Source organism: Leptonychotes weddellii, chromosome 2 (assembly GCF_054177405.1).
Source record: "Leptonychotes weddellii isolate Sample4059 chromosome 2, ASM5417740v2, whole genome shotgun sequence".
NCBI lineage: Eukaryota > Metazoa > Chordata > Mammalia > Carnivora > Phocidae > Leptonychotes > Leptonychotes weddellii.
The window spans coordinates 59,921,299-59,945,317 of NC_138370.1; the positions used below are offsets into that span (position 1 = coordinate 59,921,299).

The window sequence follows — 24,019 nt, forward strand, 5'->3', positions numbered from 1 at the left end:
TATGTTTTTATTAAAAAGCCAGACTGCACATTAACTTCATTTAATAGAGGCATCATCGTTATTATCGCTCAGCCTCCGTATACTGCACAGTAGGATCCAGCTGCACAAAGTTAGCTGTGACGGAGGCTGATGTCTATGAAGTACATCTAATCCAGCTCATCAAGTTTATAGACGATTTGAAGCGTAGCCAAGAAAATTAACGAGTGGCGTAATGGAGCAAACTCAGCTGTAGAGTGATCGTGTTTCCTTCCACGGCATTGCAATACTTGTATCACTTCAAGTGTAAATATTTGTTACTACATGTGTGAAAAAATGAATGAGTGAAAGAAACCAACAAACAGAAAAGAGACTAGGCAGTAGCGGTTTCAGAATACTCAATCAGGGTGAAATTCTCTGCAATATTATCAGGGGCGTAAAAGACAGAGCACGCAGTGAGACTTTCAATGTAAGGACTGTTCTGTGTGCGGAGGCAGCATCCTTCCAAGTGGCTGGTATTAAAACGTCCTTTCTTTCGTGAGAGGATGATGATCATTTAGGATTTCTCTGAGGGGTGGGGGAGTGTGTTCATGATGCCTTCACTAGGAAAAAGTCAAAATTTTGTCAGAGTCTTCGTTGGGCCCCAAGAGTCTTTCCTGAAATTTTTCTTGTCCATGAAATCAGAAGTTAACAGATGTTGGCTGATTTTAAAGATGGCTTATACATTGTTCCTTTTCAGGTCCTTCAGTTGAGACCAAAGAGTGGTGTGCGGGGATTGCATAAATCTCTCACGGACGTGGCCCTGGAGCACCACGAGGAGTGTGACTGTGTGTGCAGAGGGCACACAGGAGGATAACCGCATCCTCACACGCAGCCTCTCCCAGAGCAGTGAGGCTCCGTGGCTGATCTGTTCTAGAACTTGAGCATTATCTCCCATCCCTAATCTCAGTTGTTTGCTTCAGGGACCTTTCATCTTCAGGAGTTACAGAGTGTTCTAAAAGAGGAGACACCAAACGGAATTAGAAGTTGTGCAACAGCTCTTTTGAGAGGAGGCCCAAAAGACGGGAGAAAAGGTCTTTGGTCGTGGAAAAAAAAATGAAATGTTGCCCATCGCTAGCTAGTTACAGAGTTACCATGTCCTTACTCAGCTAGCTGTGTTGTGTATCGGCTGTCTCCATACGGCTTAGGCTAATGTCAGTACAGGAGAAAAACTGTGTGCAGATGAGCAGCTGGTTCTGTTGCCTTGCTTAACTCAAGCTCCATGTCCTGGGCCTAAAATCACAGAAATATGGAACTGTTTCCTTAGATTCACATATATAAACCAGAGTGTCCTATGTTCTACAAATTTGGTTCTTAAAAAGGAACTATGTTGCTATGAATCAAACTTGTGTCATGCTGATAGGAAAGACTGGATTTTCCATATTTCTTACTAAAATTTCTACCATTTAGAAGAAGAGAACTACATTCATGGTTTGGAAGACACAGACCTGAAAAGAAGAGTGGCCTTATCTTCACTTTACCTATAAGTTGGTTTATTTGTTTTATTGTGTACATTTTTATATTCTCCTTTTGACATTATAACTGTTTGCTTTTCTAATCTTGTTAAATATATCTATTTTTACCAAAGGTATTTAATATTCTTTTTTATGACAACCTAGATCAACTATTTTTAGCGTGGTAAATTTTTCTAAACAGAATTGTTATAGCCAGAGGAACAAAGATGATATAAAATATTGTTGCTCTGACAAAAATACATGTATTTCGTTCTCATACGGTGCTAGAGCTTAGATTAATCTGCATTTTAAAATACCGAAGTGGGAAATCAATAGAATTTGATAAGTTGCAAAGACTTTTTGAAAATAAATGATCGTATCTTCTACCCCTGTTACTGGAGATGCAAATAAAAAGCAACATATGAACGTAGGCATTCAGATCCAGTCGTGACTAAACCCTAGCCCTTTTTTGGGGAGTGTGAGCCTAGCTCAGAAGAAAAAAGCACCTTGAAAAGAGACTGGATAGCTTACTGACAAAGCGTGCTCTGCTGTCCTGTAGGAAGACATCCTATTTATTGTGATGTTCTGGTTTTATTATCTTTAAACTCTGTTCCATACCCTTGTATAAATACATGGATATTTTTATGTACAGAAGTATATCCTTTAACCAATTCACTTATTGTACTTTCCAGGCAATTGAAATGAAAATCAGTAAAATACTTTGCTTGTACAATGCTTAATGTTGTGCCTAGGTTTATGTGGTGACTATTTGAATTAAAAATGTATTGAATCACCAAATAAAAAAAAATGTGGCTATTTTCGGGAGAAACGGAGTGTGTGTGTGTGTGTGTGTGTGTGCACGCATGCATGTGCACACAAGATTTGTCTCTTGAACTCCAAGACAGTGAAAGAGATCAAGTTTCGTGTAAACCATGATTTCCATTATGCAAAGGTCTGTGTCAATTCAAAAGACAGGTAGTAAAGCACTGAGGCTTCCCTGTCTCTTGTCTCCGGTGTTTTGGAGTGGTTTTATTTTTCTCACTGATTTCTGGTAAATTAAATTGCACCCGACTTGAAAGTTTTATGTGATTTTTGAAATGCTTAGCAATCGATTATATGGCAGTACGAAACTGGAAAAAAAAAAATCTTGTAACTTCCCACTGTCTTCACTTTCAGTGGTAGATATTAAGTGGGATGAGCATAAATTGATCAGGGACACAGACTCAACGTGCCTTAGATAGCACACTTCAAAGGTGTGGCTCCTCACCTTCAGGTGCAGGTTTCCATTCAGGGCTTGTGTGTTGTCTCTGCCTTTCTACCTGGTCCAGAAGGCTAGGGCCCAGGGCCCTGCTGTCTGCAGACTCCTCCTTCTAGGTCTGGGCAGTCCCCTTTCTGGGTACTTTTCCACTCGGCAGTCCTACCCTGCGCCCAACCAAGTGGAGAATAAATAAATAAAAGGAACATACACATGCTGTCTTACTGGCTTACCTTTTCATGGTTCTGTCCAGCCCTGGAGAGGCCTGCTAGACGTAGCTTCACTGGGATCCACTGAAAATACAGCGCAGTTTACAACTCGCCTTAGCATAACAGAGACTCTACTAAATCTGACAGTAAATGACCTATGTAACCGTGTATGATCCAGCGCCTCCAACCATGAATGGAACACCTTCTTTCCCTCTTATTTTTGAATATTTATGTTTTGTTTACTTATAAAATATTAAAAGCCAAAACAAATTGCTCTATGAAGGTAGTCCCACATGCTGTTGCCAGTGAGTGGGAAGAGCACGGGAGCTAACTGCTTTATGCTTATTCACTCATAGACCTTACTGTGTATTTGACTAAAAAAAAAAAAATCAGCCCAGGTTTAATGGCACATGTGACCCTAATTTTTCAGAATCCCAGAAAAATATTGTCTGTATTGACCACCACTGTTTTATATGTGATATCTTTGATTTGTGCCCTTTGTCCCTTGAGATGGACTGTTTTGCTACTTTGTGGTTTTTATTAAAATAAAAGAACAATCCTTAATTGGCATGAGGCAGGCTTTCACGTCTACAGTTTTCATTTTCTATATCTCATTCCCTTTCTCAACTAGCAATAGGTGAATATACTTTGGAAAGGTATGAATGACAAAGTAATGAGAATTTACACGGTGAAAACACGTTGGCTTGATTTTGTTATTCTCAGTGCATCCCTCTCTCCAGGGGCATTTGCTTAAGCTTGTGATCGGGTTGAAGGAAAGGCAGAAAATATAAGTCTCACTTAACATCATATATTTAATATAATGAAATACCCTTATCTCTAAAAAGATTCTGACATTTTAATCTATTTTAATTATATATTATAAATGCGTTTAAAGTTATAAATAATCACTATCCTTTACATTCATAAGAAGGAGTAGAAATTTGAAAATACATTCGAGCTCTTGCTTTACATCCTATTTTTCCTTCATGTTTCGTATGTAATCAATCAGCAAGTCCCATTAGCTTTACCTTTCCAAAAATCTGTTGTGTTTGCGTCTCCCTCTCCATTTCTGCAGCTGCTGCCCTGATTTAGAGGCACATGGCTCACCACCATTCGGCTGCCCACTCCCCTTTCCCCAGCTTTCTGGCCCCTGATCTCACTCCCCTCTGATCCACCCTTCACACCACGAAGGTTGGGGGGGGGTCCCTCCAACAAATCTGATTATGTCACTGAGGTGGAAAATTTACAATTGAACTCTGTGAGATTAAATTGTAATTCTTTGTATGGCACTCAGAATTTATTATAATCTCATTGTTTCTGCTCATTTTGCACCATCAAGCCTTACATACAGCTCCAGTGAATGAATACACCTAACAGTTTCATGAAAATATCAGTACTTGCCCACATCTCTGTGCTGGCTCACGCTGTGCTTTCTTTGAAGCATTGTTCCTGTGCTTACCTATCTCATTAGCTTCTTCTCAAATCTCAGTTCAAATGCCACTCCTAAGCAAAGCTTTCCTTCCTTGACTCCCACTAGAATTAAGCCATTGCTCCTATGCTCCCAGGAATATTGCAATTATAAATATTGTCCTATTGATTATAATTACCTGCCCTCCTTTTGATTTCTCAGACTCCTAGTCTAACAAACAAATAATTTTTTAAAATACGGCAATGAATATGACATCAGGACCCCTGAAGATTCTAAATATCTCTTACAGATGAAGGAGTTAATACATAAGATCTGGGTACTTTTTAGTTGTAATCAATCCAGTCTACTGGTTATGTTGGAGCACCTGTCACCATGATTACAGCGTGCAGACAAGAACATTCTTTGTCACTTAAAGTGACATAATGATTTTCTTCTTTAGCAGTGCTCTGAAACTACATGTTTGGTTTTCCAGTTAATGAGTTTTCTACCAACCAGATCTTAGTTATCACTTCTATTCAAGTTAAGGACATTTAATTATTTATTTATGTATTATTCATATTTGGGAGACATTCTATAGTATAATTAATTTTTGTGAGTCAGAATTTAAGAGTCTTTAAGATGTGAAATACAGACATCAGCAATTGATGATTCATAATCTCTACCTCGTTTACCTCCTTTGACTCATTTTGCATCATCAAGCCCCATGTACAATTTTAGTGAATACTCACAGTTTCCTGTAAACACCAATATTCTTGCATATGCTAGCCCAGGCTGTGTTCTCTTTTTGAAACACTGTTCCTGCACTTACCTATTTTAATAACTCCCTCTCCTGTCTGTCAAAATGTTAATTCCATGCTTTTGTACTCTACCTCAGCATTTACACAGCCATCTACACCAAATCCAATTTCTTTCATAACTGCCAAGCCCTTACAGCGAATTTTGCTCAGTATAAGTCTAGGTAAAGCTTAAGGAAGAGATTTAGTATTTTCGCAGGAAGTTTATTTTAAGATTAATAACTATCATTTTTAAAATTTACATATGTAATCCCAATGAGCTTTTTTATAGAAATTGGAAACCTGATCCTAAAATTCATTTGGAAATGCAAGGCACCCAAAGTAGTGAAAAAAAATCTTGAAAAACAACCACATAGTTGGAGGACTCACACTTCCTGATTTTGAAATTTACTACAAAGCTATAGGAATACTGTGGTAAATTTAATAAGTTTAGATTTACAGAGCAATGAAATGGAATTGAGAGTCCAGAAATAACCCTTCACATTTATGGTAAATTGATTCTGACAAGGATGTCAAGATAATTCAGTGGTGAAAGAGTATTCTTTCCAACAAATACTCTAGGACAACTGGATATCCATGCAAAATAATGAATTTGGTCTTTACCTCACACCATATACAAAAAGTTAACTCAATGAATCAAAGATTCAAATGTCAGAGACAAAACTATGAAACTCAGACACACAGGAAAAAATTTTGATGACCTTAGATTAGGCAGTCATTTCTCAGATATGACACCAAAAAAGCACAAGCAACAAAAGAAAAAATAAAGTGAACATCATCAAAATTAAAACTTTTATGCTTCAAAGGACACAATAAAAATAAAAGATAACCTACGTATTAAGAGAAAATATTTGCAATTCATATATTTGACTAGGGCCTTTCTCTAGAATATATAGAGAACTCTTAAAACAACAATAAAAAGATAACTCAATTGAAAATGAGGAAAGGACTTGAATACACATTTCTAAAAAAAAAAGAAAAAGAAAAAGCATACAAATGGCCAATAAGCATATAAAAAGATGGCCAAAAGCCTTAGTCATTAGGGAAATGCAAATCAAAACCACAATGAAATACAGCTACCAGGATGGCTAGAATTAAAAAGATGACAATAATCAGTGTTGGTGAAGATGTGGAGAAATTAGAACATTTATAAGTTGCTGGGGGGATTATAAAATGTGGCCATGCAGGAAAAGTTATGCAGGTCTTTAAAGGGTTAAACATATAATTAACATATGAATCAGTTTATCAGGCATATACTCAAGAGAATTGAAAATCCTACACACAAAAGTACATAGGAGTATTTTTCATAATAGTCAAAAAATAGAAACCACCAACTAATAAATCGATAAACAATGTGTGGTATATTCATACAACTGAATAGTATTAGGCAATAAAATGGAATAAAGTACTGATACCTGTTATAATATGGGTGAACCCCGAAAACAATGCTAAGTAAAGGAAGCCATTCACAAAAGGTCACATAGTATATAATTCCATTTATATGAAATGTTCAGGATCGACAACCCTTAGAGAAGGATAGTATATTCGTATTTGTCAGGGGCTGGAGGAAAGGGATAAATGGGCAGTGACTACAAATGGACTCAGGTTTTCTTTTTGGAGTGATAAAAAGATTCTGAAATTAATGGTGATAGATGTGGGATTATCTAAAAACCACTGAATTATATGCTTTGAAGGGTGGATTTTTTTTGTCATCTGAATTACATCTCAAGAAAGCTGTTTTTTAAAAATTATAGATGCTGGGGCACCTGGGTTGCTCAGTCTGTTAAGCATCAACTCTTGATTTCTGCTCAGGTCATGATCTCAGTGTCATGAGATCAAGCCATGTCAGGCTCTTCACTCATTGGGGAGTTTGCTCAGGATTCTCTCTCCCTCTCCTTCTGCCCCTCCCACTGCTCACTTGTGTTCTCTCTCTCTCTCTCAAATAAATAAATCTTTAAAAAGTATAAATGCATACACTGCAATATTTTAGAAATATCCTCCAAAAAAGATAACAAACAAGGAATAATTAAAAAAAAAAACAGAAAAACAAAAAACAAGTCATCTACAATTCTATCACCGTAGTGCAAACCATTTCTATCTATGCATATAGGTATGTAGATAAATGAATGGGTGGTGTGATACATGGACTCAGTTCCATTGCCTGTAGTCATATTCAACATTGACACCTTCGCCTTGGCTTAATGGTAGTGGGAATATATTTTCCCATTTGAATTTGGTCTTTGCCATATGTCTTGCTCTAACCAACAGGATTAAAGTGCCTGTGACATGTGCTAAGGCTTCAAATGTGCTTGCATGGCTGGGTTTGCTTCTCTCTGACTCCTGCCATCACCACAAGAAGAATATGCTCCAGAGAGGTCACTGGTCCAAAAGATGCCTGGTGCAGATTTAAACCCAACTGGTGCCATGGAGTCAATTCCTGCTGAGTCCAGGCAACCCACAAGTGCCTGGGTGAGACATGAAAGATTCTTGTTGAACGGGGAGGGGGGTGGGAGGATGGTTAAAGAAGGCACGTTCTGCATGGAGCACTGGGTGTTATGCACAAACAAGGAATCATGGAACACTACATCTAAAACTAATGATGTAATGTATGGTGATTAACATAACAATAAAAAATTAAAAAAAAAAGAATATAGCCAGGAGGACCTGTCACTGAAAGCTGGGCAAAAGAGCAATCCAAAAAAGTAGACAGAAAAGAAGCAGCAGCCGGAGGGAACCCTGGGAGAGTGTGGGGTCCCAGAAGAAAAGGAGGAACATCTCACAAAAGAAAGAGAAGTCGGGTAGGGAAGACATATATATGGTTTGGAATTACCAGTTAGATTACTTCACTGTACTGAAAGCCATTCTAGAGCCCAGGAGGAGAATATGTAACCTGCCTGGGTGTTGAGTGAATGAAGTTAAGGATGAGAATCTGAAGTTAGGAAGAAAGCAAAGAAAGGACACGGATTACTTGTATGCAGAGGGGAGGTGGGTCAGAAAGTTTGGGTTTTGTTGTTTAACAAATGACTGTAACTATTTTAAAACCACAGAACAAGAGAATGTTTATGAAATAACAGGAAAAAATACATATTTTTAATCGGTTCTCAAAAAAAAAAGAAAAAAGAAAGATTCTTGTTGTAAGTCACAGTGATTTTGAGGGTGTTTGGTATGCAACATTATTTGGCAATAGTTGACTAATAATAGATATATATTATTTCATTTAAATGAGGTCATACATGCTATGTTTTAGTAAAACTATCATACATACCTTCACTTGAAACCATGGATGAAAAAACGGAAATAGAAAAAAAAATATACTTTAGAAAATGTTCCATCAACACAAAATGTTTCTTTTTTTTAAGGTTTTATTTATTTGAGAGAGAGAGCACAAGCCAGGGGGAGGGGCAGAGGGAGAAGCAGACTTCCCACTGAGCAGGGATCCTGAAGCAGGACTCAATCCCAGGACCCTGGGATCATGACCTGAGCAGAAGGCAGACGCTTAACCGACTGAACCACCCAGGCGCCCCAACACAAAATATTTCTAAACAGTTTAAAGTTGTGAAAAAAAATGTGGTTGAAAACATTAAAAGCTCGAGACCATTTGCTAAGCATTGCTTTTATTTCAATCATTATCTGCTAATATACTGTTAAGAAAGAAGAAGAAATAAGCTGACAGTTTATCCCACCTCTTCAACAATCGTGCTCATTTGTGTTAATTATATTATTTGCTTTATGTTTTAATAAACATTTAATTAATATAAAAACATTTAACAATGATGTATTATATTTATATTTTAATAAACTTTTTATATCATGAAGTACTTTGGGAAATTTTCATCTGTTTTTTAGATTATTATTCTTTCCAAACTTTGTTCCTTCTTTCTTTCTCTTTCCCCCTGCCTTCTTCTCTTACCTCCCTCCCTCCCTTCTCTTCTCCTTTCCTTCCTTCCCTCCTTTCTCTATTTTTTAAACATAAGATTATTTGCATAATTTCCATGCCTTTAACGTTTTTCTGATCATTTACATAATGTATAGCTTGTGTCCAGGCTACTATTTACTCTGATGTAGCAAGAGTAAATTCTTGATTCCGTTTTTACTTTTCTAAACCTTCTTTGCCAAACGGAACCACAGTTTGAGGATTAAATATTACATAATATTTATTTTTGTTTCTTTTGGAGGAAGGAGGTTGCAAGCACTCGGAATGTGCAACCTTTGAAGAAAGAATTCTGCTCAGCTCTCTCTCAAAGTGTCTTTTGCTGAGATTCACTCTGGCGCCAGTCTATATCCATTCTTCTTGGAGTGGGACAAGGGGACAGATAAAATAAGTTTCAGATCTTATTCATCACTCAGTGTGAAGACCTTGAGGCTACACTTTCATCCAAGGGCATCAGTCTCTACTTTTCAATTTCCATGTTTCATCTAAATCTCCCCAGAAATGATTTTCCCTTGCCCTTCTACTCACAGCAGAGAAAAGAGAACACGACCTCTTCTGACTGCTACTCTTCAAAGTTAGATGTATTCCTGATGATGCTCAGATGCAGATTTCAGAAAGAGGCATTAGAATGGGAATTACCCTAAGCCTCACCATAAAGCTGCTCTTTTATTCTTAAACTCTCATCCTCTGAAGTTTATAGCATTAAGTATGTCTCTCACTGGGTGTTGTTAGCAAATGAATTTTTTGTTGGACTTTTGTCTGCAGTCCGACTCTCTTTCACTGTTATTATCCTGACATTAGATAGTATTTCAATATGGCAAATTTGTTACGATTCCAGCAATAATTTAATTTTTCCTTAAATCTTTGCTCTTTGTTACTGAAATAAGCTATTTCCATTTTTCTACTTATTAACTAAATATTGTATGACCCCATGAAAGCTTTTCTATTTTGTATTTAAATCTTGTTACAGGTTTAGGGCACCTGGGTGGCTCAGATGGTTAAGCGTCTGCCTTCGGCTCAGGTCATGATCCCGGGGTCCTGGGATCGAGTCCCACATCGGGCTCCCGGCTCAGCGGGGAGCCTGCTTCTCCCTCTGACCCTCTCCCCTCTCATGCTGTTTCTCTCTCGCTCGCTCTCTAAAAAATAAATAAAATCTTTAAAAAAAACATCTTGTTACAGATTTAATTTAAAAAAGGTATTAACACTACTCAGTACTAGGTGGGTTGTGGATAGTCTGCCCATTTGTAGAGAAAACTGAGATTTCACTCTATTCTCTATTGTTGTGAGATAAGGTCTTCCACAAAACTCAGGGGGAAAAGTATAATTTTCTAAGCTGAATTTAGAACAGTTTTGTAGGAGTACTTCTTAATCTCCCATTTAGGAAAAAAAAATCAAATTATCATAAATTTTGTAATGATCGTAACTCCATTTAATAAGTAAATATTTTATTTTTATTCTTTTAAAGATTTTATTTATTTATTTGACAGAGAGAGACACAGTGAGAGAGGGAACACAAACAGGGGGAGTGGGAGAGGGAGAAGCAGGTTTCCTGCGGAGCAAGGAGCTCGATGCGGGGCTTGATCCCAGGACCCTGGGGGATCATGACTTGAGCCGAAGGCAGACGCTTAATGACTGAGCCACCCAGGCGCCCCAATAAGTAAATGTTTTAGTAAGAAGTACAAAATTTAGTTCTTTTAAAAGAGTTTAGGATTAAGCCCTTAAGTGACACCTCCGATATAAGTCAAATATATGACAGCTCACTAAATACTATCTGAGCTTCCTGTTAACCAAAAGAGATCTTACCCAAAATAATTATCAGTGTTAATACAGTTATTTGAGTAAGTTTCTGCTGTACTTAATGATATACGACAGGCTCCAATGACATCCCCAGATAGAAAGAGATATATAAAATATCTTTTGTACAAAATAACTTAGTTTCTTACAGAACTAAAATGTCTGTATATTTAATAATAATAATAATAAGCAATAGATAAATTTTGAGAAGAAATACCCTCCAAAATCTGTGAAATAAGACATCTTCCTATTCTTCCATATTTAACTCGAACAAGGAAGAACATTAATATCTCCTAATCCAGATGCTAATTTTTTAAAGATAGTACCTATTGGTAGTGATTATCTTCCCAATTTCCAGGCTGGCACTCTTCATTTCAGATAAGCATTCATAGATCAACAGCTACAGGTCACATATATCAGGAAGGAAGTCTATTACAAGGAGAGTAAGAATTACATGAGTAATTCATTGGCTGGAGTTTGATTTGCTTTGTTTTCAGTCCTAAAGCTGTGATCTGAGAACTTGATTTGCTAGCATTGGAACAGAAGTATCAGGGCAGATGCTGAACGTGCATCTTCCAGCTTAGTGTGTCAGTACACTGTTGCCCGGGGGCTACTGTACTTTCCCGGTGTGAGAAGAACCTGACCTTAAGCAAAAAGTAGATAATGAAAAGGCTTAAGTTGACCAATTCTATGTGGACTAGCCTTGGAAGTCTTCTGGAAAACACAATAATGTAATCAATGAATTTTGATCACCATCCTACATTTTGATAGCAGAGTGTGAATGATGTGCTCAGTGAAAATCTTACCGTGTTACAGAAGGCTTATCTAATTTGACAATACATTGTATCATCGTTGTGGACTAACAGCATACAAATTGTTAGGAAGACATAAGTCTTGTAGTCTTGACTGGCACAGTAATAAACCATAGTGATTTGTTTTTAAACTATGTTTTATCCAAAGATACTTAAATACTTTGCAATGATTACTTTTGTGGAAAGTTTTCATCTTAATTCTCGCAGCCGGAGATGGAGTCAGGAAGCGAGAATGTGACAGGATTGAGTAATCGCTCAGCATCACACACGGGCATGTAAAAACATTTGAAGAAAATCCTGAGGTACATATTTGGTTTCCATTCATGGGAAAGGCAAACTATTCTGCATGCACATGCATCTGCTTTTAAAATTAGCCTATGAATAAACAAAGCCTTCATTCTTTCTATATAGCAAGCTCCATTTTTCTTCTGGGACTGTATCAAAGGTGTTACCCAGTATCTATTCAAAAAACCTAAACCATAGGTGCCCAGCAAAATCTTGGAATCAAAGCAGGTCATGAAACCTTCTACCCTCGATCCCCAGACTATTGCTACTTCCATCAGGTCTGATGATGGGTACATAAAATCACTGATATGCCAACTCGTCACCCCACAGTTACGCTGATCAACTTTTAGTCCGAAGATACTTAAATACTTTAACAAGGAATGGCTTGAACCTTTTAGCCCAGCCCTCAAGCTTCATAGGCAGCCATCAGTCCCACACTCATCCCAGAGAAATAAATTCATCGGTAACCTCAATAACCAGCCTAACTCACATCTAGTAATTTCTCAATGAATTTTAAATACATACATGTAGAAGTCAATATCCAAATTACTTTTCTAAGATCTCTGAAGTCTTCATTTGGTCAATGAGATGATTTGTAGCTATTGAAGCATGTGTAAACTATGCTTAGGTTACCAGGACAGTGCCCTGATATTACAGATGCAAATTCTTTCTTTCTTTTTTTTTTTTTTTTTAAGATTTTTATTTATTTATTTGACAGAGAGAGAGATAGCGAGAGCAGGAACACAAGCAGGGGGAGTGGGAGAGGGAGAAGCAGACTTCCCGCCGAGCAGGGAGCCCGATGTGGGACTCGATCCCAGGACCCTGGGACCATGACCTGAGCCGAAGGCAGACGCTTAACGACTGAGCCACCCAGGCACCCTATAGATGCAAATTCTTGATAGGTCTCAGAAACCCCCAAGAAAAAAGCCACTAAATTTCCTTTCTGTTTGCTTAACAAGTTGACTATAAAACTGGTCCCTGGAATTAATAATTATATGTAATTGCTCCAGTTTATGAATGTAAAAAATATTTAGATTAAAAAAATGGCCTTTGAGGTCATCAATTCTTCAGTGCATTGACGGGTTTTACAGCGTAACCTGTGTGTTACATATAAACCTCAACCTCTTTTCTTCATCTCTTAAATCAGTGAGTAGTTTAAACCAGAGGATCTTTGAGATTTCTCCCAGCACTTACATTCAAAGCTTTGTCTGAAAACATTCACAGACAGGGAAGACACGACTCATTGGCTCAGGATTCTGTTGAGCAGTTCAAACAGCAAATCTGCCTCCCTAGAACTCCCATGCATCAGTCCAGGTTCTGACTTGTGAAACAACTAAAATGATATCCTTCAAATATTGGAAAACAACTTACAGATTTCCCTTATGTGTTACCTTCTGCAAGTAAAGCTAACCAGTGCACTTACGAAACTTCATATGACATGGCGTGATCATTGTGTTCACGACTTGTCTTCAAATGACATCGCAAATCACAAAGAGAACTGAGACTAGAAGCGCCTTTCATCTGGATGTGGTGTTCCTATGAAAGCAGCCTGTGTGTGCATTAGCCGGTCTAGCACTTTGCAATAAAGTGGAGTTCCTGGACTGCTAGGATCAGCATCACCCGGAGCTTGTTACAGATGCAGAATTTGTGGGCCCACAACACACCTACTAACTTAGAACTCGTATTTCAGCAAGCCTAACAATGATTTATATCCACCTTAAAGTCTGAGGAGCACTGACATGGTAGAGTTATATACGTGTTGGTGCACGTTGAGCTCATTGTCAGCTGCGAACCACAAGCTATTTTACAAGTCAGGACTCTGAAACCCTGGGCTGATGCAGCTGACTTCTGAAAAAGAAGGGTGTCTTGTACTGTATCGCTGCCGGTGAATCTATTGATGGTACCAGCTACCCTCTATCTTGAAACCCTTCCTTTTCTTGTTTCCCAGGATGTCCTTATTCTTGTCCATGATCTGAGCATTGCACCTCAGCATCTCCTGTGCTGATTTTTGTCTACTCACGCTTCATTCTTTATATGCTTTTCCTGACTCAACCCCCGCATTTCCATGACTTCAGTTGCCATCCATATGCTGGTCATTCTACACTCCATACCTCCAGCCTTGCTTTCCTGAGTTCCAATTCAGTTCAGGTGAACCATCCACCGGAATGTTCTACAGGTACCACTTGAATGGAATTCACCTTAACTACTCTCTCTTCTCACATTGTCTTCTATTCTTTTGTTTCTGCTAGTTAATGTTATCTACCAAGAGAGGAACTTGCAAAGCATCCTAAACCCTTCCCTCTCCAACCACACTGTTCACCTAGCAACCACCTAGCGCTGGCAAGTTCATTGTTGAATTGACCCCCCTGTACCTACTGTCATTGCTTCAGCTCAGACCACTATCATCTTTCAAGCTTTATCATCAATTTCTTAATAGATTTTTTTTCCTCTTGCCCATTGTTGCTCTGTCTGCACTACCTTTACCTCTTTTCCAGTGCCCGCTCCTGCCAAACACACAAAAAACTTTTTATTTCTCTAAAAATGCATCTGAGGGCGCCTGGGTGGCTCAGTTGGTTGAGCGACTGCCTTCGGCTCAGGTCATGATCCTGGAGTCCCTGGATCGAGTCCCGCATCGGGCTCCCTGCTCGGCGGGGAGTCTGCTTCTTCCTCTCCCACTCCCCCTGCTTGTGTTCCCTCTCTCGCTGTGTCTTTCTCTGTCAAATAAATAAATAAAATCTTTAAAAAAAATAAAAATAAAAATAAAAATGCATCTGAAACATAGATCCCTCCTTCCTCAAAAATCTCCTATGTCACATCAGGCAATAAAGTTAATACAGCTTTACGATGATTCCGGTCCTGACACTCCACGAAACCTATTCTTTCCGTTGCTTCTTTTGCCATGCATTGCCTCAGCTCGGTACCTTCATAAATGCCATTTATTCTGACTTAAATGCCTTTCTCCTTTTCTTTTATTGCAAAAACCTATTCATCCTTCTAGACCTCATTGAAATGTCACTTCCCCTGAAATGCCTTCACAGATTTGTGGTGCTTCTATTAAGTGTGTGCTTTATAGATGGCTTTATACAACAGTTCCATTGCGTTGTTTTGCAGGGGCTTTCAAGTTAACCCAGTTCTGGCACCAGCTACATGATCTTTGGCCATTTATTAATTGTTTTGATTTCCCACTTTGCTCAGATGTACCTCAGAGATCAGAGTACCAGTACTGAAAATTAGATTAGGTAAGTAAAGTGTTAAGCAAGGTGGTTGGTACACGATAGGTGTTAAGAATCATTTGTGCCTTATAAATACAATCATTTTATTTGACTTAATCTCCCCTTAGCAGATTTTGGACAACTGCAAGGAGGCACTAGTCTTGCTTGATGTATAAGCTTTGTAGCTAGCTCTGAGCCTACCATAGAATAGGCACTTAGTACATGTTTGTCAAATTAAGATCCTCTTCAAAATATTACATTTTGCCTCAGTGCCCATTTCATAATCTCCATAAGGAAAAAATTCCCAAACCCCTTAGATGACATAGTCATCTATAAGCATCATCTAGCAACATTTTTTAAAGACTTATTTATTTCTTTGAGAAAGAGAGAGAGATAGAGAGAGCATGGGGCTGGGATGGATGGAGGAAGAGGGAGAGAGAATCTCAAGCAGACTCCCCACTGGTCATGGAGCCTGACGCGGGGCTCCATCTCACAACCTTGAGATCATGACTGGAGCCAAAATCAAAAGTTGGATGCTTAACTGACTGAGCCACCCAGGTGCCCCTCCAGTCACATTTTTTAATCTTCCTTTCTTTACCCAAATATTCTCCCTTTTCTTGCTAGTTTAAACAGAGTATATCCTTGAATTTCCATGCTCATCTTATCAATGTCATTTTTGTCAGTCATAAAATCGTGTTTCTCAATTCATTACTATTTCAATCTTCATTTTATTTATTGACCATGCTCTATATTTATGTACAGATATTTTAGTCAAGAAGATATTCTTGGGGTTCCTCAGTGGCTCAGGTGGTTAAGCGTCTGCCTTAGGCTCAGGTCATGGTCCTGGGGTCCTGGGATCAAGCCCCGCATCGGGCTCCCTGCTCGGCGGGAAGCCTTCTTCTCCCTCTCCCACTCCCCCTGCTTGTATTCCCTTTCTTGCTGTCTCTCTCTCTGTCGAATAAATAAATAAATAAATCTTTAAGAAAAATAAAATTCTACTACAGAAATCTGTTTACGTATTTTAGTACTTAGAGTAAGAGCTCTTAGACCTAGGTCCAGCAAGGAACTTGAAATTACTGTGAATTTGGGACGCCTGGGTGGCTCAGTCATTAAGCATCTGCCTTTGGCTCGGGTCATGGTCCCAAGGTCCTGGGATCGAGCCCTGCATCAGGCTCCCTGCTCAGCGGGAAGCCTGCTTCTCCCTCCCCGACTCCCCCTGCTTGTGTCCCTCTCTCGCTGTGTCTCTCTCTGTCAAATAAATAAATAAATAAATCTTAAAAAAAAAAAAAGAAATTACTGTGAATTTCATGACGTTGTACGTAGACATCTTGTAAACCCATGTATTGTCACGTTTCAAACCCTGTCAAAAGAATTGATGCAAAAAAGCTTAAGAATCACTGTCATCACAGAGAGAGCTAGAGGACAAACAACATAGTAACAATTCTTTAAACTAAGAATTTCTGAAGAATAGAGGTGGGAATTAGCCTGAATTTGTGGTTAAAGTATACAGTAGACTTACTTGTTGCAAGAGGCCAGAAAGCAGGAAGTGGGATTTTGTACTTTGAGATCATCTTTTACCAGCACTACAGTTGTTAACTTGTATTTTAGTTCCAGTGAAAGCAGTCCCTACAAATCAGAGCCCGTGGGAATCCGGCTAGCAGCTTAACCACATGTAAAATGTAAAGTTCAAGGGATGCTTCAGTGTAAGGTGAGTTTGACTTACGGAACCACAGGAAGAGTCTCTTGGATTAAGTTGCCAGATGTATGTCAGTGATAATTATTGAGAAAGAAAACAGACCCCTCTTTGGCGATATCCTGGGAGAGATGACAGACAGTGCAACAGAAGCTTAAGCTTAACCTCTGGTCAATTTTGGACTCACCTCCAACATTGGGACCACCTAATTTTCACATGTTAGGACACAGAGGCCCTCTCCTCCCCAGCTGCCCCAAGCTCTAGGAAAGTAACCCTCACCATGTGCTTAGAGGAAAACCCTGTGGCTCAGTCAACATAGTCCAGGTTTAGAATAGAATCAAGCAGGAAAAGAATTCTTGCCTGGAACATGGCCTCATAGGTTTCTGACTTGTTAGTGAATCGTGTCCCCGATACGATGTCTTTAACTTAGAATTTAGTTTCATATTTGTTTCAAAAAATATACACACATCCTTCAAGCCACTCAAACACAAAATGTACATGTGATATTTCATTTTTCAACATATGAAGCATATGTGACAATGGCAAGAATAAGCTGTTGATAAAGCCTACCACGGAAATTTCAGAAGAGTGTTGATTAGATTTCTATTAATAAAATATTTTCCCTAATGTTAACTCTTGGCATCACTCTTTCCCATTTTCTCTTATAAATTTGGTTTCATAATGTTAATCCTTTCCCCCCACCCCTTTGCTGTTAATTGACAAACACCTTCCCCATGTTGTTAAAGTTTTATAATTTAATGGAATGCTTTTGTAATATTCTGGTGTGTGGATATACCGTTATTTGTATGTTCTCCTTCTGTAAAAATTTTATCTCTAACTTTTTGTTATTAGGTGCATACCTTTAAATCTACTGATAAATTGATTCCAATGATAAATATGATGGTGGTTGTCTAATATTCTAAATCCATTATGAATAAATTACAATGGAATATATAGGTGTTATTTACTGGTAGTAATGATATAAATAATGGAGGTTGTTTTTGGAGGGGAAGGTATCTCTTGTTTCATTGAGTGTTTTCTCAGTCCCAGCTATATTTTTCATGGACAGAAACCTTTTTTCAATAGCTTAAATCATGCACAATATCAAGAGAGTACCAAGGAGGCAATAAAATAAAGTTGTTTGATGCCTTTAATGGTCCTTATTGCACCAATATTCAATTTACATTGGAAGTTAATTTTTAAAAATACATTTCTAATAAGTGCATGATCCACATGTTTCTTGTATGCAGAATGTTAGTTCAGTTGAATGATTTCTTTTTTTTCTTTCAGAAATTGCTTCACTTTAAGTATGGAGCCCATTACTCTTCAGGTTTATTTATTTATTTATTTATTTACTTACTTAATTTATTTGTTTTTAAAGATTTTATTTATTTATTTGACAGAGAGAGACACAGCAAGAGAGGGAACATAAGCAGGGGGAGAGGGAGAAGCAGGCTTCCCGCCAAGCAGGGAGCCTGATGCAGCAGGGAGCCTGATGCAGGGCTTGATCCCAGGACCCTGGGATCGTGACCTGAGCCGAAGGCAGATGCCCAACGACTGAGCTACCCAGGCGCCCCCAGGTTTATTTTTTTGTCTGTTTAGCTTGATAATTTTCATTATCATTTTAATAAAATTAGGTTAATTAAATTATCTGACAATATAGATCATCTCTGCCATGTAGTTGTAATTGGATACTTGTCATCAGTACAGGAGCAAAACTATGTGTATTTTCCCTGAAGTTTATTGGTGATTTTTTTTTCCTCCTTATATGTCATGTAAGGAATTGATTCTGTATTTGTGCAGCTTTTGTAACAATGGATAGACTTAATCTAGGCAGTAATGCTAAAGACCCGCAATGTAAACTTAAAAGGGCTATCACAGCTTAACAGAGAACTGTAAAACCTCAAAGAGAATGAGAAAAATGATTGTTTAAACCACAATGAGAAACAGGTGCTGGCTGCGAAAAATTCCCTTAAAAAGTCTTGGCCATTTGGCATTCACGGGTTTTTGTTTTTTTAGTGCCGAGGTAATCTCGGTATTTTGTACAAGCAGCAGTGAGGAATAAAAACTGCTTTACGACCTTGTGGATTTACTAACATTCCATTTATAGAACTGAGCCCATGTGCGCGTGCGCACAAAGACACACACACACACACACACACACACACACACACACACAGCATGCATATCCAAGTGCACCAGATCAAAATGTGCATCATGTGAAGTTTCGAAAGAGGGGATTCCATATAGAATATTGTTTTCCAAAAGTGTTGAATAGGTTTCGGAACTATGTCTGACACTTCATGGGTACTCGATATTTGTTGTTGACTCATTGAATAAATCATTGAATTGAATAAATAAATGAAAATGCTGACATAAAACAAGACTATAACAAGAGTTTAAAATTTTATATGCCCAAAAAGTAAATAAATTCAATGCTTTAAAATATTCACATTTTAAAAAAAGAAGGAGGAAACTTCTGGAGCTGGGGGATGTGTTTATTACCTTAATTGTGGTGATGGTTACAGAGTATATGCATATATTTGAACCCATCAAATTACCATGTACATTACATATGTGTGGTTTTTTGTGTATCAATTATACTTCAAAAAAGCTGTTAAGATAAAATTTTAAATACTCAAAGTAAGTACGTTCAATGCTCTAAGAAATTCATGTTTAATGTTTCTTTGACAAAACCCTCTAGAATCTGTGTTTTATATTAAGTAACTCAGTTTTGCCTTGGATAGAACACACAGATTAGATCAAGTGTTTAAGATATGCTTTCCATAGCAGATTTATTTATCCGCCATTTTTCATGCTGTTGTGTCCCACTATACATAATTTCCTTCCCTGTGATGTGTCTAGATCTTAGCGTCAATAAAACTTGCAGCACGTTCTGATTCTAAGACCTAAAAGAGCAATTTAAACGTTTTGAACTGATTAGCTACTTTTATTTCTGTTTCCCAGTGCTATCGTATAAGGAGGGATACTTTCTAATTAGGAAAAATTGATGTTTTTTTTTTTTTCCATTATAGCAGTTCATTATTGTACATTACCATAGAGAGTTAAATTAGTAATATTGTATTTCTAAGAGAATTTCCTTTTCTCCTTTGTACCTAAATGAGAAGTGGGATTGCTTCATCTCCCCTGACAAAAATTTGGAAACCAGAAAAAGCCTCTGTTAAATAGTTTTCAACTCTGAAATCTGCATTTCATATATTAAGCTACCCTCATAAAGCACTTTCATGAACAAATTGAGTTCTCTGTCTCACTCACTTCTATCCGATGGCTAATGATTTCCGCAAAACTGATTTCTAGCATCTGCCTATACTTTACTACTATCTCATGGCTGTATTTCAGAGAATATGTTTCTTGTAGTAATTTCTGCACCCCAAGAAGATATTTCTTTTTTTAAGACTTATATTTACTTATTTTAGAGAGGAGAGAGAGAGCAAGGGGGAGGGGCAGAGGGAGAGAGAGAGAATCTCCAGCAGGCTCCTCCTCCCTGCTGAGCTCTGAGTGCCACTGAGACCCTGAGATCATGACCTGAGCCAGAACAAAGAGTTGGAGACTCAACTGACTGAGCCACCCAGGCGCCCTCCAAGAAGGTATTTCTGGTAACAGTACTTGGAGCCATTGTGAAAGGCAATAAAGCAGAATGGTTTGTAAGTAGGATTCTAGGGTCAAAGAGAACACAGTTCAAATCCCAGCAACACTAGTTATCACTCATGTTACCTTGGGGAGGTCACTGAACCTCTCTGAGAGTCCTCAACTAAAACAAGGAAAGAGAAGGCAACAATACCTACCTTTTCAGTTGTTTAAGGATTAAATGAGAAAATCCACAAGGGCCACTCAGTTTCGTGCTTAGAATGTTGTATGCACACAGTAAACATGAGCTATTTATGTTTTTATTATTAACTGGATTCAAATTTCTATATCTATTTTTGCTACCTGACTTTGTAATGATCCTTAAAATTCTGGTTTCTTGTGACTGCTTACTTAACGGCTTGCTCTCCTCACCATGAACTGCGAGCATTATTGAGCTCTTGGGTCCTGGTGTATATAATGCTGATGCCTCTTCTCTTCACCTTCTTAGAAGGGATTTCTTCTGATCACAAATGGTGAGCTACCAGCACATGCTATCTGCAATCTCTATCTGCAACTCTCCGTGGTTGATAGGATGGTGTAAGTTCGACGTAACTGAGTCATCATTTTAGGATTTTTTTAGAGGATTTTCTCTAATCTTGATGTATAATCAATTGTGTTCCAAGTAACCAAAGAGCCCTGTGGTCATGTCAGAGGAAGACAAGCCACGGGGGTGATCTGAAGGGAGAAATGAGGCCTGCTGGCTTATGAGATATAGGAATAAGCCTATTGAGAGGGGAGAAGACCATACAGGGAAGATGAGCCTTTAAGAGATCTAGGGAATAGTTTGAAGACCACTGAATGGGTAGAGGAAGTCTGTCTGTGGGCTCACAGAGGGGGAGAGGGAGGTGTGAGAGGCTACAAAACACAGAGATTAGTAATACTACCAGGCACACTAGGCCTGGCTTCCCTGGGAATCTTTATATTCTCAGAACTCATTTGAAAAATCACTGCTTTAAACATTATATCTTACTACTTTTCTGATATTAAAACAAAGAAGGTTCCTGGAACAGAGAAGTTCTTTAACTAGGATACATAAAAGAAAATGTCAAAAAGGCTTATTTCCAAAAAATAAGAAGGAATCAAACAGAAAAAAGCAGTATAAATATTTCTAGGTGATAATTATGTGTTTTAACCTACCTGATCATTCACTCTTCTATGATGCAACAGTATGTGATTTACAGGACCCCATTTTCCCTTTAACACATTCCATGGCAGTCAGTTGTTTTCAGGATGTATCCTTTATTAGATTAAAAGTTTCTTGAAAGGAATTACTAGGTCTTATTCCCAGGGTGAAGTCCCCAGTGCCTGAAACATAATAGTTAGTAAATACTGAAACAAAACAAACCCTGAAATCATACTTTGAGGTTTAGGTGGTTTTTTTTTTTTTCTCTTTTTTCCCAATAATTATATATATTTCTCAGTGCTCATCAAGCTAAGTGTATTCTTAACCCCCTTTATCTATTTCACTCATCCCCCCCAACCTCCCCTCTGGCAACCACCAGTTCTTTCTTTAACAGTCTGGGTTTTTTTGTTTGTTTTGCCTTCCTAATATCTAAAGTATTCTGAATTCAAAAAATATTGGGCTCAGAGTATTTCCAAAATGAGATTGTAGACTCGTGCCATTATAAGCTGCTAAGGTGCTACTATTTGAGCCCCATTATACCCTCAAGGTTCATCCATGTTGTTGCAAATGGCAAGATTTCATTCTTTTTACGGCTGAGTAATATTCCATTGTGTATATATACCACATCTTCTTTATCCATTCATCTGTCAATAGACATAGGTTGACTATTATAAATAATTCTGCAATAAACATAGGGGTGCACATATCTTTTCAAATTAGTGTTTTCATTTTCTTTGAGTAAATACCCAGTGGTGGAATTGCTGAATTTTATGGTATTTCTATTTTTAGTTTTTTGTGAAAACTCCATACTGTTTTCCATGATGGCTACACCAATTTGCATTCCTCCAGTGTACAAGAGTTCCTTTTCCTCCACATCTTCACCAACACTTTTGTTTTTGATTCTAGCCATTTTGGTAGGTCTCAGGTGATATCTCATTGTGGTTTTGATTTGCATTTCCCTGATGATGAGTGTTGTAGAGCATCTTTTTACATGTCTCTTGGCCATCTGTATATCTTCCTTGGGAAAATATCTATTCAAGTCCTCTGCCCATTTTAATTGGATTATTGGGGGGTTTTGGTGTTGAGTTGCATTAAGTTCTTTATATATTTTGTTACTAACCCTTTATTGGATATGTCATTTGCAAATATTTTTTCCCATTAAGTAGGTTTCCTTTTTCTTTTGTTGATAGTTTCCTTTGCTGTGCAAAAGCTTTTTATTTTGATGTAGTCCCAATAGTTTAATTTTGCCTTTGTACCCCTTGCCAGAGGAGACATATCTAGAAACATGTTTCTGTGGCTGACGTCAAAGAAATTACTACTTAATGTTTTTGTCTAGGAGTTTTAGGGTTTCAGGTCTCACATTCAGGTCTTTAATCCATTTTGAGTTCATTTTTGTGTATGGTATAAGAAACTAGCCCAGTTTTATTCTTTTCCATATAGCTCTCCAGTTTTCCCACACCATTTATTGAAGAGACTGTCTTTTCCGCATCATATATTCTCAAATCCTTTGCCATAGATTAGTTGACCATAAATCACATGGGTTTATTTCTGGACTCTCTATTCTGTTCCGTTGATCTATGTGTCTGTTTTTGTGCCAGTACCATACTGTTTTGATGACTACAGCTTTGTAATATCACTTGAAATCCAAGATTCTGATACCTCCAGTATTGTTTTTCCTCTTCAAGTCTGGGGCTCAAATAGTAGCACCTTAGCAGCTTATAATGGCACAAGTCTACAATCTCTTTTTGGAAATACTCTGAGCCCAATATTTTTTGAATTCAGAATATTTTAGATACTAGGAAAGCAAAATAGTAGAACATATTCTGATATTGCATAATATCCTCATTGGCACCTGGGGCAGCACCCCAGAATCAAGCACATTAAGATTTCAGGAGCAAAATGTATGATTAAGTATAAATGCACACATACATACATTCATACATACTACACATAATATGTCAGTTCAGGTTATGTGTGCCTACCCATTAAGCTAAGTTCAAGTCAGGTTTTATGGTCAAGTGAATTTAAAACTCCTTCTGGGTTTCAGACATCTTTGGATTTAGGAATTGGAGATAATGGTTTATAGACTTAGATTAGCTTCTTTGCATCGCTCTTTCTTGTTTTCCAAATTTTTTTTTTTTCACAATTAGTATATCTCAGTTATAGTAGATCCAGTGCTTCCTTTTGAATGTAAATAACTTAAAACATTCTCTTTATACTCCTGAAATAAAGCACAGAGCTAATACAATATATCTAAAGGAATAGGTTTTAAAGAAATTAATATAAAGTCCTAATATACAAAACAGAAAGAAAAGAAATGCGTAATAATTAATATATGTAACAACACGTAAATATGTAGAACCTA

General features: G+C 37.8%; 1 protein-coding gene across 1 annotated transcript in view; it reads left to right on the forward strand.

The window, feature by feature from the left end:
• PDGFC (platelet derived growth factor C) overlaps positions 1 to 3,506 on the forward strand; it is a 63,338-nt gene extending 59,832 nt beyond the window's left edge. The window contains exon 7 of the mRNA XM_081813104.1: positions 716 to 3,506. Within this exon, the coding sequence (XP_081669230.1) occupies positions 716 to 832 (117 nt within the window). The 3' untranslated portion in view covers positions 833 to 3,506. The remainder of the gene's footprint in view (positions 1 to 715) is intronic.
• The last annotated feature ends 20,513 nt before the right edge of the window (positions 3,507 to 24,019 follow it).